Source organism: Echinops telfairi, unplaced genomic scaffold, assembly GCF_000313985.2.
Source record: "Echinops telfairi isolate 266 unplaced genomic scaffold, ASM31398v2 ScPeMD7_35;HRSCAF=133_1, whole genome shotgun sequence".
Lineage (NCBI taxonomy): Eukaryota > Metazoa > Chordata > Mammalia > Afrosoricida > Tenrecidae > Echinops > Echinops telfairi.
In genome coordinates, this window is record NW_022103933.1 from 652,717 (window position 1) to 667,056 (window position 14,340).

At 39.2% G+C, this 14,340-nt stretch overlaps 1 protein-coding gene across 1 annotated transcript in view; it reads right to left on the reverse strand.

The window, feature by feature from the left end:
- Window positions 1-14,340, reverse strand: part of ZNF248 (zinc finger protein 248) — a 34,445-nt gene that overhangs the window by 13,318 nt on the left and 6,787 nt on the right. Inside the window, exons 3-4 of the mRNA XM_045290279.1 lie at window positions 7,151-7,280; window positions 6,790-6,885 (exon numbers count right to left, since the gene is read on the reverse strand). Of these exons, the coding sequence (XP_045146214.1) occupies window positions 6,790-6,885; window positions 7,151-7,280 (226 nt within the window). The remainder of the gene's footprint in view (window positions 1-6,789; window positions 6,886-7,150; window positions 7,281-14,340) is intronic.

Sequence of the window (14,340 nt, forward strand, 5' to 3'; positions counted from 1 at the left end):
GCAGGGGACAACACTGGAGACACAGTGGGGGAACAATACATAATCTGACCCCATCATGCTGAGGCAAAACACTAAGGGCATGCAACACAGCAGCAAGGGGAGAAAAGTGATGAAATCCCCAGAGAATACCAAAAATAGACTTTGGAGGCAGAGTGTGGCATCCCATCAGACTCGACTGGAGAACACCTGTAAAGACCAACAAACAGACCCTGAACTATTAATAGGATTTTCCATTTTTGTCAGTGGCTTTCTTTTGTTATGCCATTTTATTATGTTATTGTTTGTGGGAAGAGGTCAGATCCTTGCTGCCAGACTGCTGTCTCATCCTACCACAGAGGGGTGGGCCTGCTCCCTGCCGCTGGGGACAATGGACTGGCTCCTGTACGGAGAGTTTTCACCCTACTGATAATCGTTCTTATGGAGACCCAGAGACCATCCCCTCATTGCTGTGTAACCTATAGTGCAGCCCCTCCCTGTGAAGTATGTCTACCTGTAATAAGGGGGCTGGCATGCCCCCAAAAGGGATATAGGCGTGGGTCAGCGAGAGAGACTCCTCCTTGCTGCTCACTCCCTGGTCACTCCCCTTTCCTCTCTCCATTGTTCCCTTGCCCTCCTTGCCTTCCCCCTCTCTCCACGTGGACCACCAAGCTGGGCTGAGGTGAGCAATGCTACCATGTAGTGTGTCTGACTGCATTATTGTAATATCTTTCATGCTCTCGATGACTTTAATATAATACTTATATATCTCAACCGTACAATTGTGCATTACTGAACCCAGAAGTAGTATTATTGAACCCGCGATTCACGGTGGGGGCTGGCCCTACACCTCCCTTTGCCATTTCAATTTAATACTACAATTCTTTCGTTGTTTTTTTACTTCCTTTGTTGTTTTATTTGACTTTGCCTGGTTTTTGCACTTATTAATATATTTGCATGTCTACCTAAGTAAGATAGGTGGGATAAATAATTCAGAGATGAAAAGAACAGGACCAATGGTTCCGGAGGGATAAGGGAAAAGGGGAGGTGGGAGAAAGGAAGAAGGATTGGGAACCAACCCAGGGAAAAGGGAACAAGTGGACTAAAATCAATGGCAAGAAGGGCATAGGATGTCTAGTTGGGCTCAATCAAGGGCAATGTAGCAGCAAGGAATTACTAAACCTGAATGAAGGCTGAACATGATGGTGGGAAAAGAGGAAAGTAAAAGGAAATAGAGGAAAGAACCAGGAGGCAAAGGACATTTATATTAGGGTTAGGGTAGGAAAAATAAAATAAAAGGACATTTATAGAGGTCTAAATACAGGCATGTACATATGTAAATATATATATATAACGAGAGGGGAACAGAACTATGTACTCATATCTATATGTTAAGGTAGCAGATGGACAATGGGCCTCCACTCAAGTACTCCCTCAATGCAAGAATACTTTGTTCTATTAAACTGGCATTCCATGATGTTCACCTTTGATCGCTGAAGACAAAGCAGGCGCATAAGCAAATGTAAAGAAAGCTGATGGAGCCCAGCTATCAAAAGATATAGTGTCTGGGGTCTTAAAGGCTTGAAGGTAAACAAGCGGTCATCTAGCTCAGAAGCAACAAAGCCCACATGGAAGAAGCACAACAGTCTGTGTGATCATGAGGTGTCAATGGGATCTGATATCAAGCATCTAAGACCCAGAACAAAATCATATCCAATGTGAAAGGGGGAGGGGGTCGGCATAGAGTGGAGACCCAATGCCCATTTGTAGACAATTGGACATCCCCTCACAGAGGGGTCACAGGGAAGAGATGAGTCAGTCAAGGTGCAGTATAGCACTGATGAAACACACAACTTTCCTCTAGCTCTTTGGTGCTTCCTTCCCCCCACTATCATGACCTCAATTCTACCTTACAAATAGCATTAGACCAGAACATGTACACTGCTACAGATAAGAGCTGGCAACACAGGGAATCCAGGATAGATAAATCCCTCAGGGCCAACAATGAGAGAAGAGATACCAGGAGGATTAGGGGAGGGTGGGGGAGAAAGGGGGAATCTATCACAAGGATCAATTCAAAAACCCCTCCCAGGGGGGCGAATAACAAAAAAGTGGGTGAGGGACAATAAAGGACAATGTAAGATATGAAAATAATAATCTATAACTTATCGAGGGTTCTTGAGGGAGGGAGGATGTGGGAGGGAGGGGAAAAATGAGGAACTGATACCACGGGCTCAAGTAGAAAGAAAATGTTTTGAGAATGATGATGGCAACAAATGTACAAATGTGCTTGACACAGTGGATGTATGTATCAATTGTGATGAGTTGTATGAGCCCCCAATAAGATAATTTTTTAAAAGTGCTGAAAAACTCAGGTTATATATGAGCATATACGGTATAAGTACAATAACAGCAATAATACAAGCAACTCAAACCAAAAACTGGGCAAAGGACATTAATATACACTTCACCAAATAAGTTATTCAAATGGCCAATACACACGTAAAAGATGCTTAATCTCATCAGCCAAATGAGAAGTAAAAAACATAAAATACCATTTCATTCCCCTTAAGACAGCCAACAACCACTTGTCTGCTATTTTTGTCATATTGTGGAGGCATACATATTGCTGTGATATTGGAAGTGATGCTACCCATATTTCAAATACCAGCAGGTGCTTCCACACTATAAAGGAATAGGCTACCCATTTCTCAGGGGTTAGCCACCGAACATCATCAAATATAGTGCTGGAAGATGAGTCCCTCAAGTTGGAAGGCACTCAAAATACAACTGGGGAAGAACTACCTCCTCAAAGTAGAGTCAACTTTAATGAAGTAAAGCTTTTGGTATCTTCTTTTGTCGAATGGCAAAATGATAAAAAACAACTATAAACACTGATTAGTAATCCAAACATGTGAAAGTATGAATCTAGGAAAATTAGAAGTTATCAAAAATGAAAAGGAGTACATAAAGATCAGTATCCTAGGAATTAATGAGCTGGAATGAACTGGTATTGGTCATTTTGAGTTGGACAATCATGTGGTTTACCATGCTGGGAATGACAAAGTCAAAGAGTATGGCATCACATTCATTGTCAAAAATACTTCAAGATCTATAAATTTAGAAATTGAAAGAGTGTACGGCCAAAATATTCAATGATGTGGGGAGCATCAAAAGACAATAGAAAGAATACATAGTCATTGTATCAAAAATAGGTTGACCATTTAAAAGAGGTAGCATATGAACAAGAGTCAATAGTATTAAATATATCGAAGTTGCACTGAAAGCACTAGCCAAAAAATAAGGGTCTAGAAATTGGCAGAATACCAATTCCAATGTTTCTACAAATTGATGCATCAGGAGAGGCACTCATTTTTCTATGCCAGAAATTTGGAACACTGCCACACGGCCAATCAACTAAAAAATATACATATATTTACCTATTCCAAAAAATGTAGAAATTATTGAACAATATCACATGCAAGTAAAATTTTGTTGAGGATAATTCAGTACATTAACAGGGAGTTGCCAAAAATCCAGCCCAGATTCAGAAGAGGATGTGGACCCAGAGATACCATTACTAACACCAGATGGGTCTTGGCTAAAAGCAGAGAATGCCAGAAAGATGTCTGCTGTGTTTCATCTACTAAAAGCGACATGTGAAGTTGATTGTCATGAAGAATTTGTTGCCAGTAAGGGTTAGTTCAATCATTTCAAAGTGAAGACAAAGTTATATAACATTAAAGGGCAAATATGTGTTTCCTATAAATTGGCTGTTAGAAACCTGTGGACTGTCTGCATTCATAAAAGTAAAGATATGTAAACTTCCCAAATGCTCATCAGTAGATAAATGGATAAGCAAAATGTGTGTGCATGTATTCATGTGTAAAGGGCAAAGGGGCACAGTTAACAGATAATTCTAAAACATATCCAAATGCATCACATGACTGGATTTCTGGGTTTAAAGGATGAAGATCACAATATTGGGGGGCATTCTGGTCAACTGGCATAATATACATAGCTTCTAAAGTCATGGTCTACATCTTAATTTGGTTAGTAGTGTTTGCAGTCTTGTGAGCTACTATATAGGACAACAAATCCTGACCTCTACTTGTCTAGAGCAAAAAAAGGAAAAAAACCAAAGATTCAACAAAGAAACTAATATACAAAAGGGCAAGTAGTTTACATCTACCCTAAGACCAGAAGAATTGATGGTGCCTAACTACCACTACTAAACCTTCTAATCATGGCCAAAATAGATGGGCAGTGACCATCGAAAAAACATGTGGACTCAAACTTCAAATTCCAAAACTCTAAACAGATCTGGTTGACTGGGTGATACTGGAGGATACCTGGGGCTATTGCTTTAAGGCTCTTCAAACCTTGAACTTAAACTAATCTAAGATTACCTTGTAGAAAAATAACAAATTGGCTCAAAAAATAATGAATATCATATATTAGTACTGTCCTTTTAAAATCATGTATATGAGACCAAACAATGACTATTTCAAAACAAAGAATATAAGAAGGAAGAGAAACTAGATTAATGGAAATAGAACATCTGTAACAAAAACAATGAGAATGTTTACACACTGTAAAGAATATAACCAATACCACTGAACAATTTGAATAGAAATAGCTTAATGTAACCTAAACTGCTGTGTAAACCTTCACCAAAAAACAGTATTAATTTTTAAAAATACATTTATGCATAAACCTACCATTTTATATTACCTCCAGCACTCTAGCATAGCCTTGGTGACTATTCTCTGTCCTCTAAAGTATTTAATAGCCTCCTGACATTTCTTCTTTGTTTATATCCAATCACCACCCACCTACCACAGTATATGCACTGCACAGAGTGAGAGATCTTTGAAACGGTAAATCACCCAGGGCAGATGAACTGCTCAGGACCAGTGGTGAGAGTGGTGATACTGGGAGGGTGGAGGGAAGGTGGGGTAGAAAGAGGGAGCCAATTACAAGGATCTACATGTAACCTCCTCTCTGGGGGATGGACAACATGAAAGTGGGTGAAGGGAGATGCCGGGCAGTATAAGATATGATAAAATAATAATTTATAAATTATCAAGGGTTCATGAGAGAGGGAGGGGTGAGTGGGGAAGGAGGGAAAAAATGAAAACTGAGGAGCTGATTCCAGGAGGCCAAGTGGAAAGCAAATGTTTTGAGAATGATGAGGGCAACGAATGTACAAATGTGCTTTACACAATTGATGTATGTATGGATTGTGATAAGAATTATATGAGTCCCCAATAAAATGATTTTTAAAAAAACACTGTAAATCACACATGATGACTTTTATTATCTGATCTATATTTATTCACAAGGGTATTCCTATCACACAAAATATGCTAGCTCCCTTACCATACTTCAAACACTTCAAAGAACACATATGGGAAGCAGAAAACAGGAAAAGAGTGTATTTGGATGAATCCTTTAGTCTCATAAATCAAGAAGCCCGGGGGAAAAAAAAGAAGCCTGGCAGGCTGGGTTTCTGGGATCGAGGGAGGCCTTCACCCTTGTGAGTTGGAGGTGAGTCACAATCACATTATCATAATTAATATTGTTCCCCACTGTATCCTCCCATAATAGTGCTACCTTAAAGTTATCTCTTACAAGTTCATGGCTAATTGCTATCTAGACAGCAGCTTTAACTATGGCAACAATGTGCTATTGGTCTCTAGGCTCTGAAGACAGCCAGTCCCCCTTACCTGGCCCTAGCACTAGTGTTAGGCTACTCCTCCAATGTACTCAGGGACCTTTAAGGTTAAGTTATGAATGCAGTTACCTGTAATTAGGGGGGCTTGCATGTATATAAGCCTTAGTTGGAAATATATTCTCTCTCTCTGCATGGACCTGGCTCCTGAAATCTTGGTGGTCCCAGAGGTGAACCCTTGCATGCCTTAACTTGCCCGATGTCTCTTTAATTTTACCCCTCAATTACACAACCACTCCTTGGACACATTTGATTGTGAGGGCTGGTACCCCACAAACGCATCTGTATATAAGAAGTTCAGCATAGGTTCCCTCAACCTAGAATATTAAGAATGGACACAACTCACTCTTAACTTATTATTATAGTCTCAGCTCTACTTTGGAGCTCATCAGATAGGTATTTTCTGATCTCTTTGCCAAAACTGGCATATACCACCTTTTCCATATCCGCTTTAATGATTCACAGTACTTACCATCACCCAACATTGTGTGGGTGCGATATATGCACGTGTGTGCTGTGTTTTGCCCATCATTGTAATATGCAAAGAGCTATCTAAAAGTTTGTGGGGGAAAAAAAGATTATCTTTTAATTCCATTTTTCCATGATATTTTTGAAGGCCTCTTGTATACACTATGATAACAGGAACATTATTCTGTTAATTATCTGAAACATTACTAGGTTATAATGAATATTCATTATATATCTACTGAATAAATTATATGAATAAATATCAGCTAAAAATAGATCCAAAAACAATGATAAAGGGTAGATTATGTTCACAGCTGAAAAAGAGAAACAAAGAAGTATCTAAAATGAAACTACCTAAGTATGAGTTATGGGTATAGGTAAATTTCTCTCATATTTAAGAAAAAAAGGAAAGCATTTATGAGTGAGAATGGCATTGGGAGGACTGTGTTAGTTAACTTAGAGACATGAGTCAAATGTGTTTGCTCAACTTTCAAAGGTCTGTGGCTCAAAAAATATTTATAAAAATATTCCAAAGGTGGTAAACTCCTAATCCAATTAACTTTGATCTAAAATCCTCTGGATTTCATCTGCCTGAAAGCTCGCTAACACACCTGAGTGAGACGGGCTTGATAATCTCTCCTCTAATATCCAGGGCTCTTCTCCTTGCTCTATCTTGAAGATCACCTCTGGCTTAGTAACACAAAATCCTGTTAAGAAAAAAATAATAAAAAAATGATTTAAACGCCTTGGGTTCAGAGACTGAAAAAATATAGAACTTCAAGGGCTGCTCAAAGAATATGCCCAAATGAACCAATAACTGGGCAGAAAAAAAAGAGTTTTTTTTTATGGTAACAAAAGGGTTTAGTCAATTCAGAACCCAAAATCTCAAAGCTTCTAACCAGAAAATCTTACAGGAAGCCCACAAATTTCAGCAATGCATAATAGTTACATGGGGGAAGGAGATATCTTTACCAATTGAGACAATGTTGCTGTAATTTTCCAGGATCACATCTCTGTAGAGTATCTTCTGAGCCGGGTCCAAAAGATACCACTCTTCCTGGGTGAAGTCCACACATACATCCTTGAAAGACACCTGTAACAGCTAACAGCATATTCCTTTTCTATATGAATTGGTCAAAAGTATATGATATGTAAAAGACTTAATAGAACTAATCTGAGAGTTTATTGAAAAATACTATATAGAATGGAATATTATATACCTTGCTTTGTTTTATATTTTATAAGATAATAGAAAATATTTTGCACAAATTAGGTTTCACTAAGGGTCTAAAACTGTCTTACTTGCTGGGAATATTATTAAGGAAAACAAACAAACAAGATTTTTGTTCTAAAATAAGATTTGCAGGAGTTAGCAATATGTATAAAATGTACTAGAGTTAGAAAATGAAAGCTACTTCTATTTCATAATATCAAGTTAATTTCTATTAAGGAAGTAATTCCTTACTTATTACATTAAGGAGTTACTTCCTTAATAAAAATTAACTTGATATTATGAAATAGAACTAGCTTTCTTTTTCTTTCATATTATTAAAATTAGTAAGATTAAATGAATATATATATATACATATATATAATGAATATAGCACATGCCCTGACCAAGCGCCACCTGATTGAATTAAAGTCTCATGACTAAATTAATGTGCCCACATTCTACATACCTATCTCCACCCACTGTCCAAAAAGATGTATCTCCTCTGCTGAAAAAGATCTTTTTCTAGAGCTTCTATTTTTAAAACACAATGTCTGTAACAGATCAGTAACGGGAGGAAAGTAAAGTCACAAAACCCCTGAGGAGGCCCCAAAATAGACTTCTGGCTAAGAGAAGTTTCTGGAACCACCCAGGACCGGTGGGGAGATAGTCATAAAGGTCAGCAGACAAACCTGAAATTATGTATGCCTAATTTTTTAATGTGTGCCTTTTCTTTTTTCTTTTCTTGCTTTTTTTGTTTTGTTTTTTCTTTTTATTCAATCTTTTCATTTTGTTTTGTCTCTGTTATGGTTGATTTGCCTACCTATATAAGATAGGCATAGGAAGCAAGCCTGAGGAGAAAGCAACTGGACTGACAGTTCCAGAGGGACTTGGGGGGAGAAGGCAGGAGAAAGGAGCAGTGAGCAAACAACACCACAGGCAGGGGAACAACTAGGGAATTAAGGTTAACAACGAGGAGGACATAGAGATCCCAGTGGTGTGGAGCAACAGCAATCTAGCTGAGAGGAGTTACTAAGAGGCAGAAGAAAGGCAAGCATGATGGTGGAGCAGGAGGAAGGAAACAGAGGAAAAATCTAAGAAGCAAAGCTATGGATAGAGGTATAAACATAGGTGTGCACTTATGTAAACATATTAATTCATAAAAATAGAGGTATGAAATAAATATATGCCTATGTACATATATTTATATGGCAATACACTGAGGAAGTAGATGGACTTTGGGCCTCTGTTCAAACCCTCCCTCAATGCAAAAACACTTTGTTCTAACAACCTGTTATTCTGTGATGCTCACCCTCCCAACACAATTAGTGAAGACAAAATGGGTGCATAAGCAAATGTGGTCAGGAAAGCTGATGGTGTCCCACTATCAAATGATATAGCGTCCGAAGTCTTAAAGGCTTGAAGTTAAACAAGCAGCCATATAGCAGAGAAGCAACAAGCCACATGGAAGTAGCACACCAGCCTGTGCCATCATGAGGTGTTGAAGAAATCAGGTAACAGACACCAGAAGACTCCCCGCCCACCCCACCGAAAATAAAACAAAACAAAAAACATATTGTTGAAAATGAAAGGGGTTGGAGCAGAGAGACAAAAAATCCATGTGTAGACAATCCCCCTCACGTAAGGGTCACAGGGAAGGGATGAAGCAACCAGGGTGCAGTACAGCACCAATGAAACACACAATATTCCTCTGCAATATTCCTTTGGTTCTTTGAGGCTTCCTCAACCCCACTATCATGACCCCAGCCCTACCTTTCAGTTCTGGATAGACTGGAGCATGGCCACTGATTGAATATTGGGAAAACATCCCTGCCCAGTCCAGATCAAGTCCAAAAGTTCAATATTAGCCCATATTTCTGATACCAATCTATAAAGTCCTCTTCAGACTCACGAATGACGTGAATGCAATGACCCTGAATGCAGCAGGATCACAGGCCAGTGGGTTGGAAGTCTTGTGGATCCAGTGGCGTTGTGAGCATATCCGCAATGGCAGGCGTCTCTACATGGCTACTGCAGCTCCAGAGGTCTGGTTGCATCAGGCAGGTCCATGTGGTTTCTCCGGCTCTCAGGGCATAGCGCCATTTGTCTTGTCCACAGAGCGTCTCTCAGGGAGTGAGCAGAGAGAGAAAGAGAGTGTGTCTCCCACCTTTAAGGGGGAAATACAGGAGTTCCCAGAATTGTCAGGAGAAGGCCATGCCCAAACAGAGGTCTCATTGGTTATATCTTGATTCACAGGCCAGTCTCCCACCCCTTCACTCGTTATCCTCTCAAACTGACACCAGATTATGTAACTACCACATGGACCATGAAAATAGGCCCATAGATAATACAGATATTGGATGTAGTAAAAAAGAACTTTTAAATGAATTATTTTGTTTAACTATCACCATATCCATTCTCATTTTTTATTACCCTTTATGATAAAAATAATTTATGTCACTTAATTGTACATGTGAATGATGAAATGTTAATATTATGTGATATAATTAGCATAAAAATAAATAAAATCTAAAAATAAATGATTATTACTGTGTTCAACAAAACAGGAAAAGTCAAAAGAATCAGAGCATGCACATGGGTACAGATAAGAGCAGGAAACACAGGGAATCCAGGACAGATAAACCCCACAGGACTATAATGAGAGCAGTGATACCAGGAGGGTAAGGGAAAGGTGGGAGGAGAAAGGGGGATCCGATCACAATGATCTACATATAACACCCTCCCAGGGGGACAAACAAAAGTGGGAAGACAGCGGTCAGTGTAAGACATGAAAAAATAATAATAATTTATAAATTATCAAGGGTTCATGAGGGAGGAAAGGGGGAAAATGAGCTGATACCAATTGCTCAAGTAGAAAGAAAACGTTTTGAAAATGATGATGGCAACATATGTACAAATATGCTTGACAAATATATGTATGTATGGATTGTGATAGATGCTGTATGAGCCCCCAATAAAATGATTTTTAAAGATAAGAGAAATAGTATGTGTACTGTGCAGAAAAGAGCTAACATAGTAGACCTAAAGCAGGTATCATTTTAAAAACCTGCTAGAAGATCACTCCAAGACTGGTTATCTGAGAACCTGGATTTTAGGAGGATTCGCACCATTCCCTGCTAAGAATGACTTACTGCATTTAAACTATGTGTGTAAACTCTATGTTTCATCCGGAGCACATGAGTTTAAATAATAACCTGGAATTTTAGTACATGATAGGCGACCCCTACCATGGAGTTGATTCTGACTCAGTGACCCTGAGTAGGGTTTCCAAGGCACCAAATCTTTACAGAAGGAGATAGCCTCATCTTTCTCCTGTGTGCTGCTGGTAGGTTTCAATCACTAAGTGTTCGGTTAGCCGACAGCCACCTGGGTTCCTTACACACTAGGAATAAAGTGCCTTTGTGAACAGCCCCCGCATAAAGCCTAGGCACTGAATTTGCATTGCATTTCCCTAGGAAATGTTTCATACATGTCAAAGCTCATTGTTGGAAGAAACAGGCATACCCCATGAGACTTCATTGGGAGAGCACTCTTGGAAACTTGTGCCTCATTTACTATGGATTGTGGTCCACACACCTTTCTCTCATGATTTCATTTTGTATCTTTTCTCTGTAATAAATCATAGTCATGAGAAGGACTACATGTTATGTCCTATGAGTCCTCTTAGATAATTCCTAAATCAGGACGTGGCCTTGGGGACATCCAACACATGTGTACACATACACATATATGGACAAACACATACAAAAAATAGGTACTATAGAACTGAAACATAAAACATCCAATCATACTGTGCAACAAAGATCAAAACAATCCAAAATGAATATTCACCTAACAAAAGATTGTCAAATATGTAAGGTAAAATCTGATAGAACTAAAAGGATAAAGTCACAATCATAGTTACAGATTTCAACATTCCTGTCAATATCTGATAGACCAAGCAAGCAAAAAAAAAAATCTATGATAGAGATGGCCTCAGTAGCAATCCTAACAACCAACTTAATCTGACTTTACAGAAGACTCCATCCAAAACACAAGAATACACCTTCTGTTTAAACTCAGAAGGGGCATTCATATCAAGATGGGCCACATTCTGGGTCACCGACTATAGCTAACAAACTTAAAACAATAGAAATAATTTTGAAAATGCATGTTCAGATTACAATGGAATTAAATAAAAACCAATATAGTATGAAACCTCAAATATTTTTAAAGTCTATAATATGCTTACTATATAGCACATAGGCTAAAGAAGACAACTCAAGAACAATTTTACAAGAACTACTTTAAAATATTTTAAACAAAATAAAAGCGAAATTTCACTTATCAAAATGTGTGACATGCAGAGAAATGGAAAATTTAAACTATCAAATATTATAAAAGAAAATAATTAAATCAGTGACCTAGGCAGTCAGATGAATAAACCAGAAGGATGAGGGGCAATTTGGCCTTATGCAAGCAGAAGAATGGAAGTAATTTAAAATTTAATGAAAAAAATATTTAATTAAAAAGTAATTTAAAATTTAGAACATAAATAAAACATTGAAACAAAGATAAGAGCGAACAGTTAAACAAAAAGTTGTTTCTTTGAAGCTGATGGTACCTGGCTATCAAAAGATAGAGTGTCTGGGGTCTTAAAGACTTGATAAACAAGTGGCCATCTAACTTAGAAGCAACAAAGGCCAAGTGGAAGAAGCACACTAGCCTGTGTGATCATGAGGTGTCATGGGATCTGGTATCAGGCATCTAAGACCCAGAACAAAACCATACCCAAAGTGAACTGCGAGGGGGTGGGGGAGATGAAGTGGAAATCCAATGCCCATCTCTAGACAATTGGACATCTCCTCACAGAGGGGTTACAGGGAAGAGATGAGTCAGTCAAGGTGCAGTATAGCACTGAAGAAACACACAACTTTCCTCTAGCTCTTTGGTGCTTCCTTCACTCCACTATCATGACCTCAATTCTACCTTACAAATCACATTAGACCAGAGCATGCACACTGCTACAGATAAAGAGGCCGCAACACAGGGAATCCAGCATAGACAAACCCCTCAGGGCCAACAATGATAGTAGAGATACCAGGAGAATTAGGGGAGGGGGGGGTGAGGGGGTTGCTGTTCAATCACAAGGATCAATCTATAATGCCCCCACAGGGAGACGAATAATGGAAAAGTGAATAAGGGGCAATGGAGGATGAAGATATGAAAATAATAATCTATAACTTATCAAGGGTTCGTGAGGAAGGGCGGGCGGGGGAGGGAGAGGGAAGAAATGAGGAGCTGATATCGGGCTCAAGTGGGAAGAGAATGCTTTGATAATGATGACGGCGGCATATGTGCAAATGTCCTTGACACACTGGATGAATGTATGGATTGTGATAAGAGATGTAAGAGCCCCCAATAAAAGTATTTAAAAAAAAAAAGATGAAGCGCTTCCAACATAACTGCCATGGTGCAAATGGGTGTAATTTTTATTATTACTGTAATGCGCAACAAGTTTCTTCAGGTCATTTCTTTCCTCACTGCTCATGCCCAAACCGAACTCTTCTGGACTACTCCCTTATTCCTTTTCCAACTTCCTTGTTCTGTCCCTAACAGTACTGTGCTCTCCACCCCCCGCCTTTTTTCTTCGCTTCTTCCTTCTCCTCACTGGTTTTTTTTTCTTTTTTCCTCCCACTTTTCCCTTTTTCATTATTATTACTGCTACCTTGGAACGGGTACTCTCTTCTTTCATCTCCGTGTCCAGCAGCACTTTCCCCACCTGAGTGTGATCAGCAGAGCACACAGCACATACTGAGCACTGCAGCAATGTTGGCAGCATGGACTCGCATTAGGACTGTGTGGCTTATCTCCTTTCTTGCCAGCTTTTCCCTCTCACTCGCGGCCCTTCTTTTTTTCATTTCCACTCCTCCAACACTTTTTTGGGGGAGGGAGGTGCGCTCCACCCCCACCCCCTTTGTAGCTAGCAGAACCTGTTCAGCCCCACTATGGCTGACAGCACTTGCTCTCACCACATTACTGCTATAGCCATGTTTAACGCTTAGTGCTTTCTTCAGTATGGAGTCTCTTTCTCCCCTTCTGTCTTCTGAGATATAGTCAATTAATATGGCCTTTCTAGCCATAAGTCCTTATGTGATGTGTTATAATTCTGGACTATATGCCTGTGGCTATGATCCCATTTTAGATGGAGCTCTCTGTTACAGGATTAAGGTAGCCAACCAACACAGGAAGAAATGTTCGAAATCAACCATTTGAGAAATGGAAACCAAAGCAACTATGAAAAGGCACTTTGTGCCAGCATTGAGAGCACAGTACAATAACAACAGGTAACAATAGATGCTGGCAAGGGTGTGAAGATATCCTCATACACTGCTGGTGGAACTGTTAAGACAATACAACCAGTGTGGAAAGCAATATGGTACTTGTTAAAAATATTAGGAATAAAAGAACCATATGACCCAACAAATCCCTCTACTTGGTATATGTGCTAAAGAAACAAGAGCTGCAACATGAATAGACATATGCGCACCCATGCTCACCACAAACTAATCACTATAGCAAAAAGAGAGAAGCCGGCTAAATGTCCATCAGAAGAATGAATAAACACACTTTGGTGCATATACCAAACGAAAACTATGCAACATTAAATAATGATGAATCTCAGACCACAACATGATGTAACTAGAGGACAAAACTTGTGATTAGTCAATCACAAAAGAACAATTATTATATGAGACAACTATTATAAGAATTCATGCAGGAGGGGGTGGAGGGAGGGTGGGGTAGAAAGGGGGAACTGATTACAAGGATCTACATATAACCTCCTCCCTGGGAGACAGACAACAGAAAAGTGGGTGAAGGGAGACGTCGGACAGTGCAAGATATGACAAAATAATAATTTATAAATTATCAAGGGTTCATGAGGGAGGGG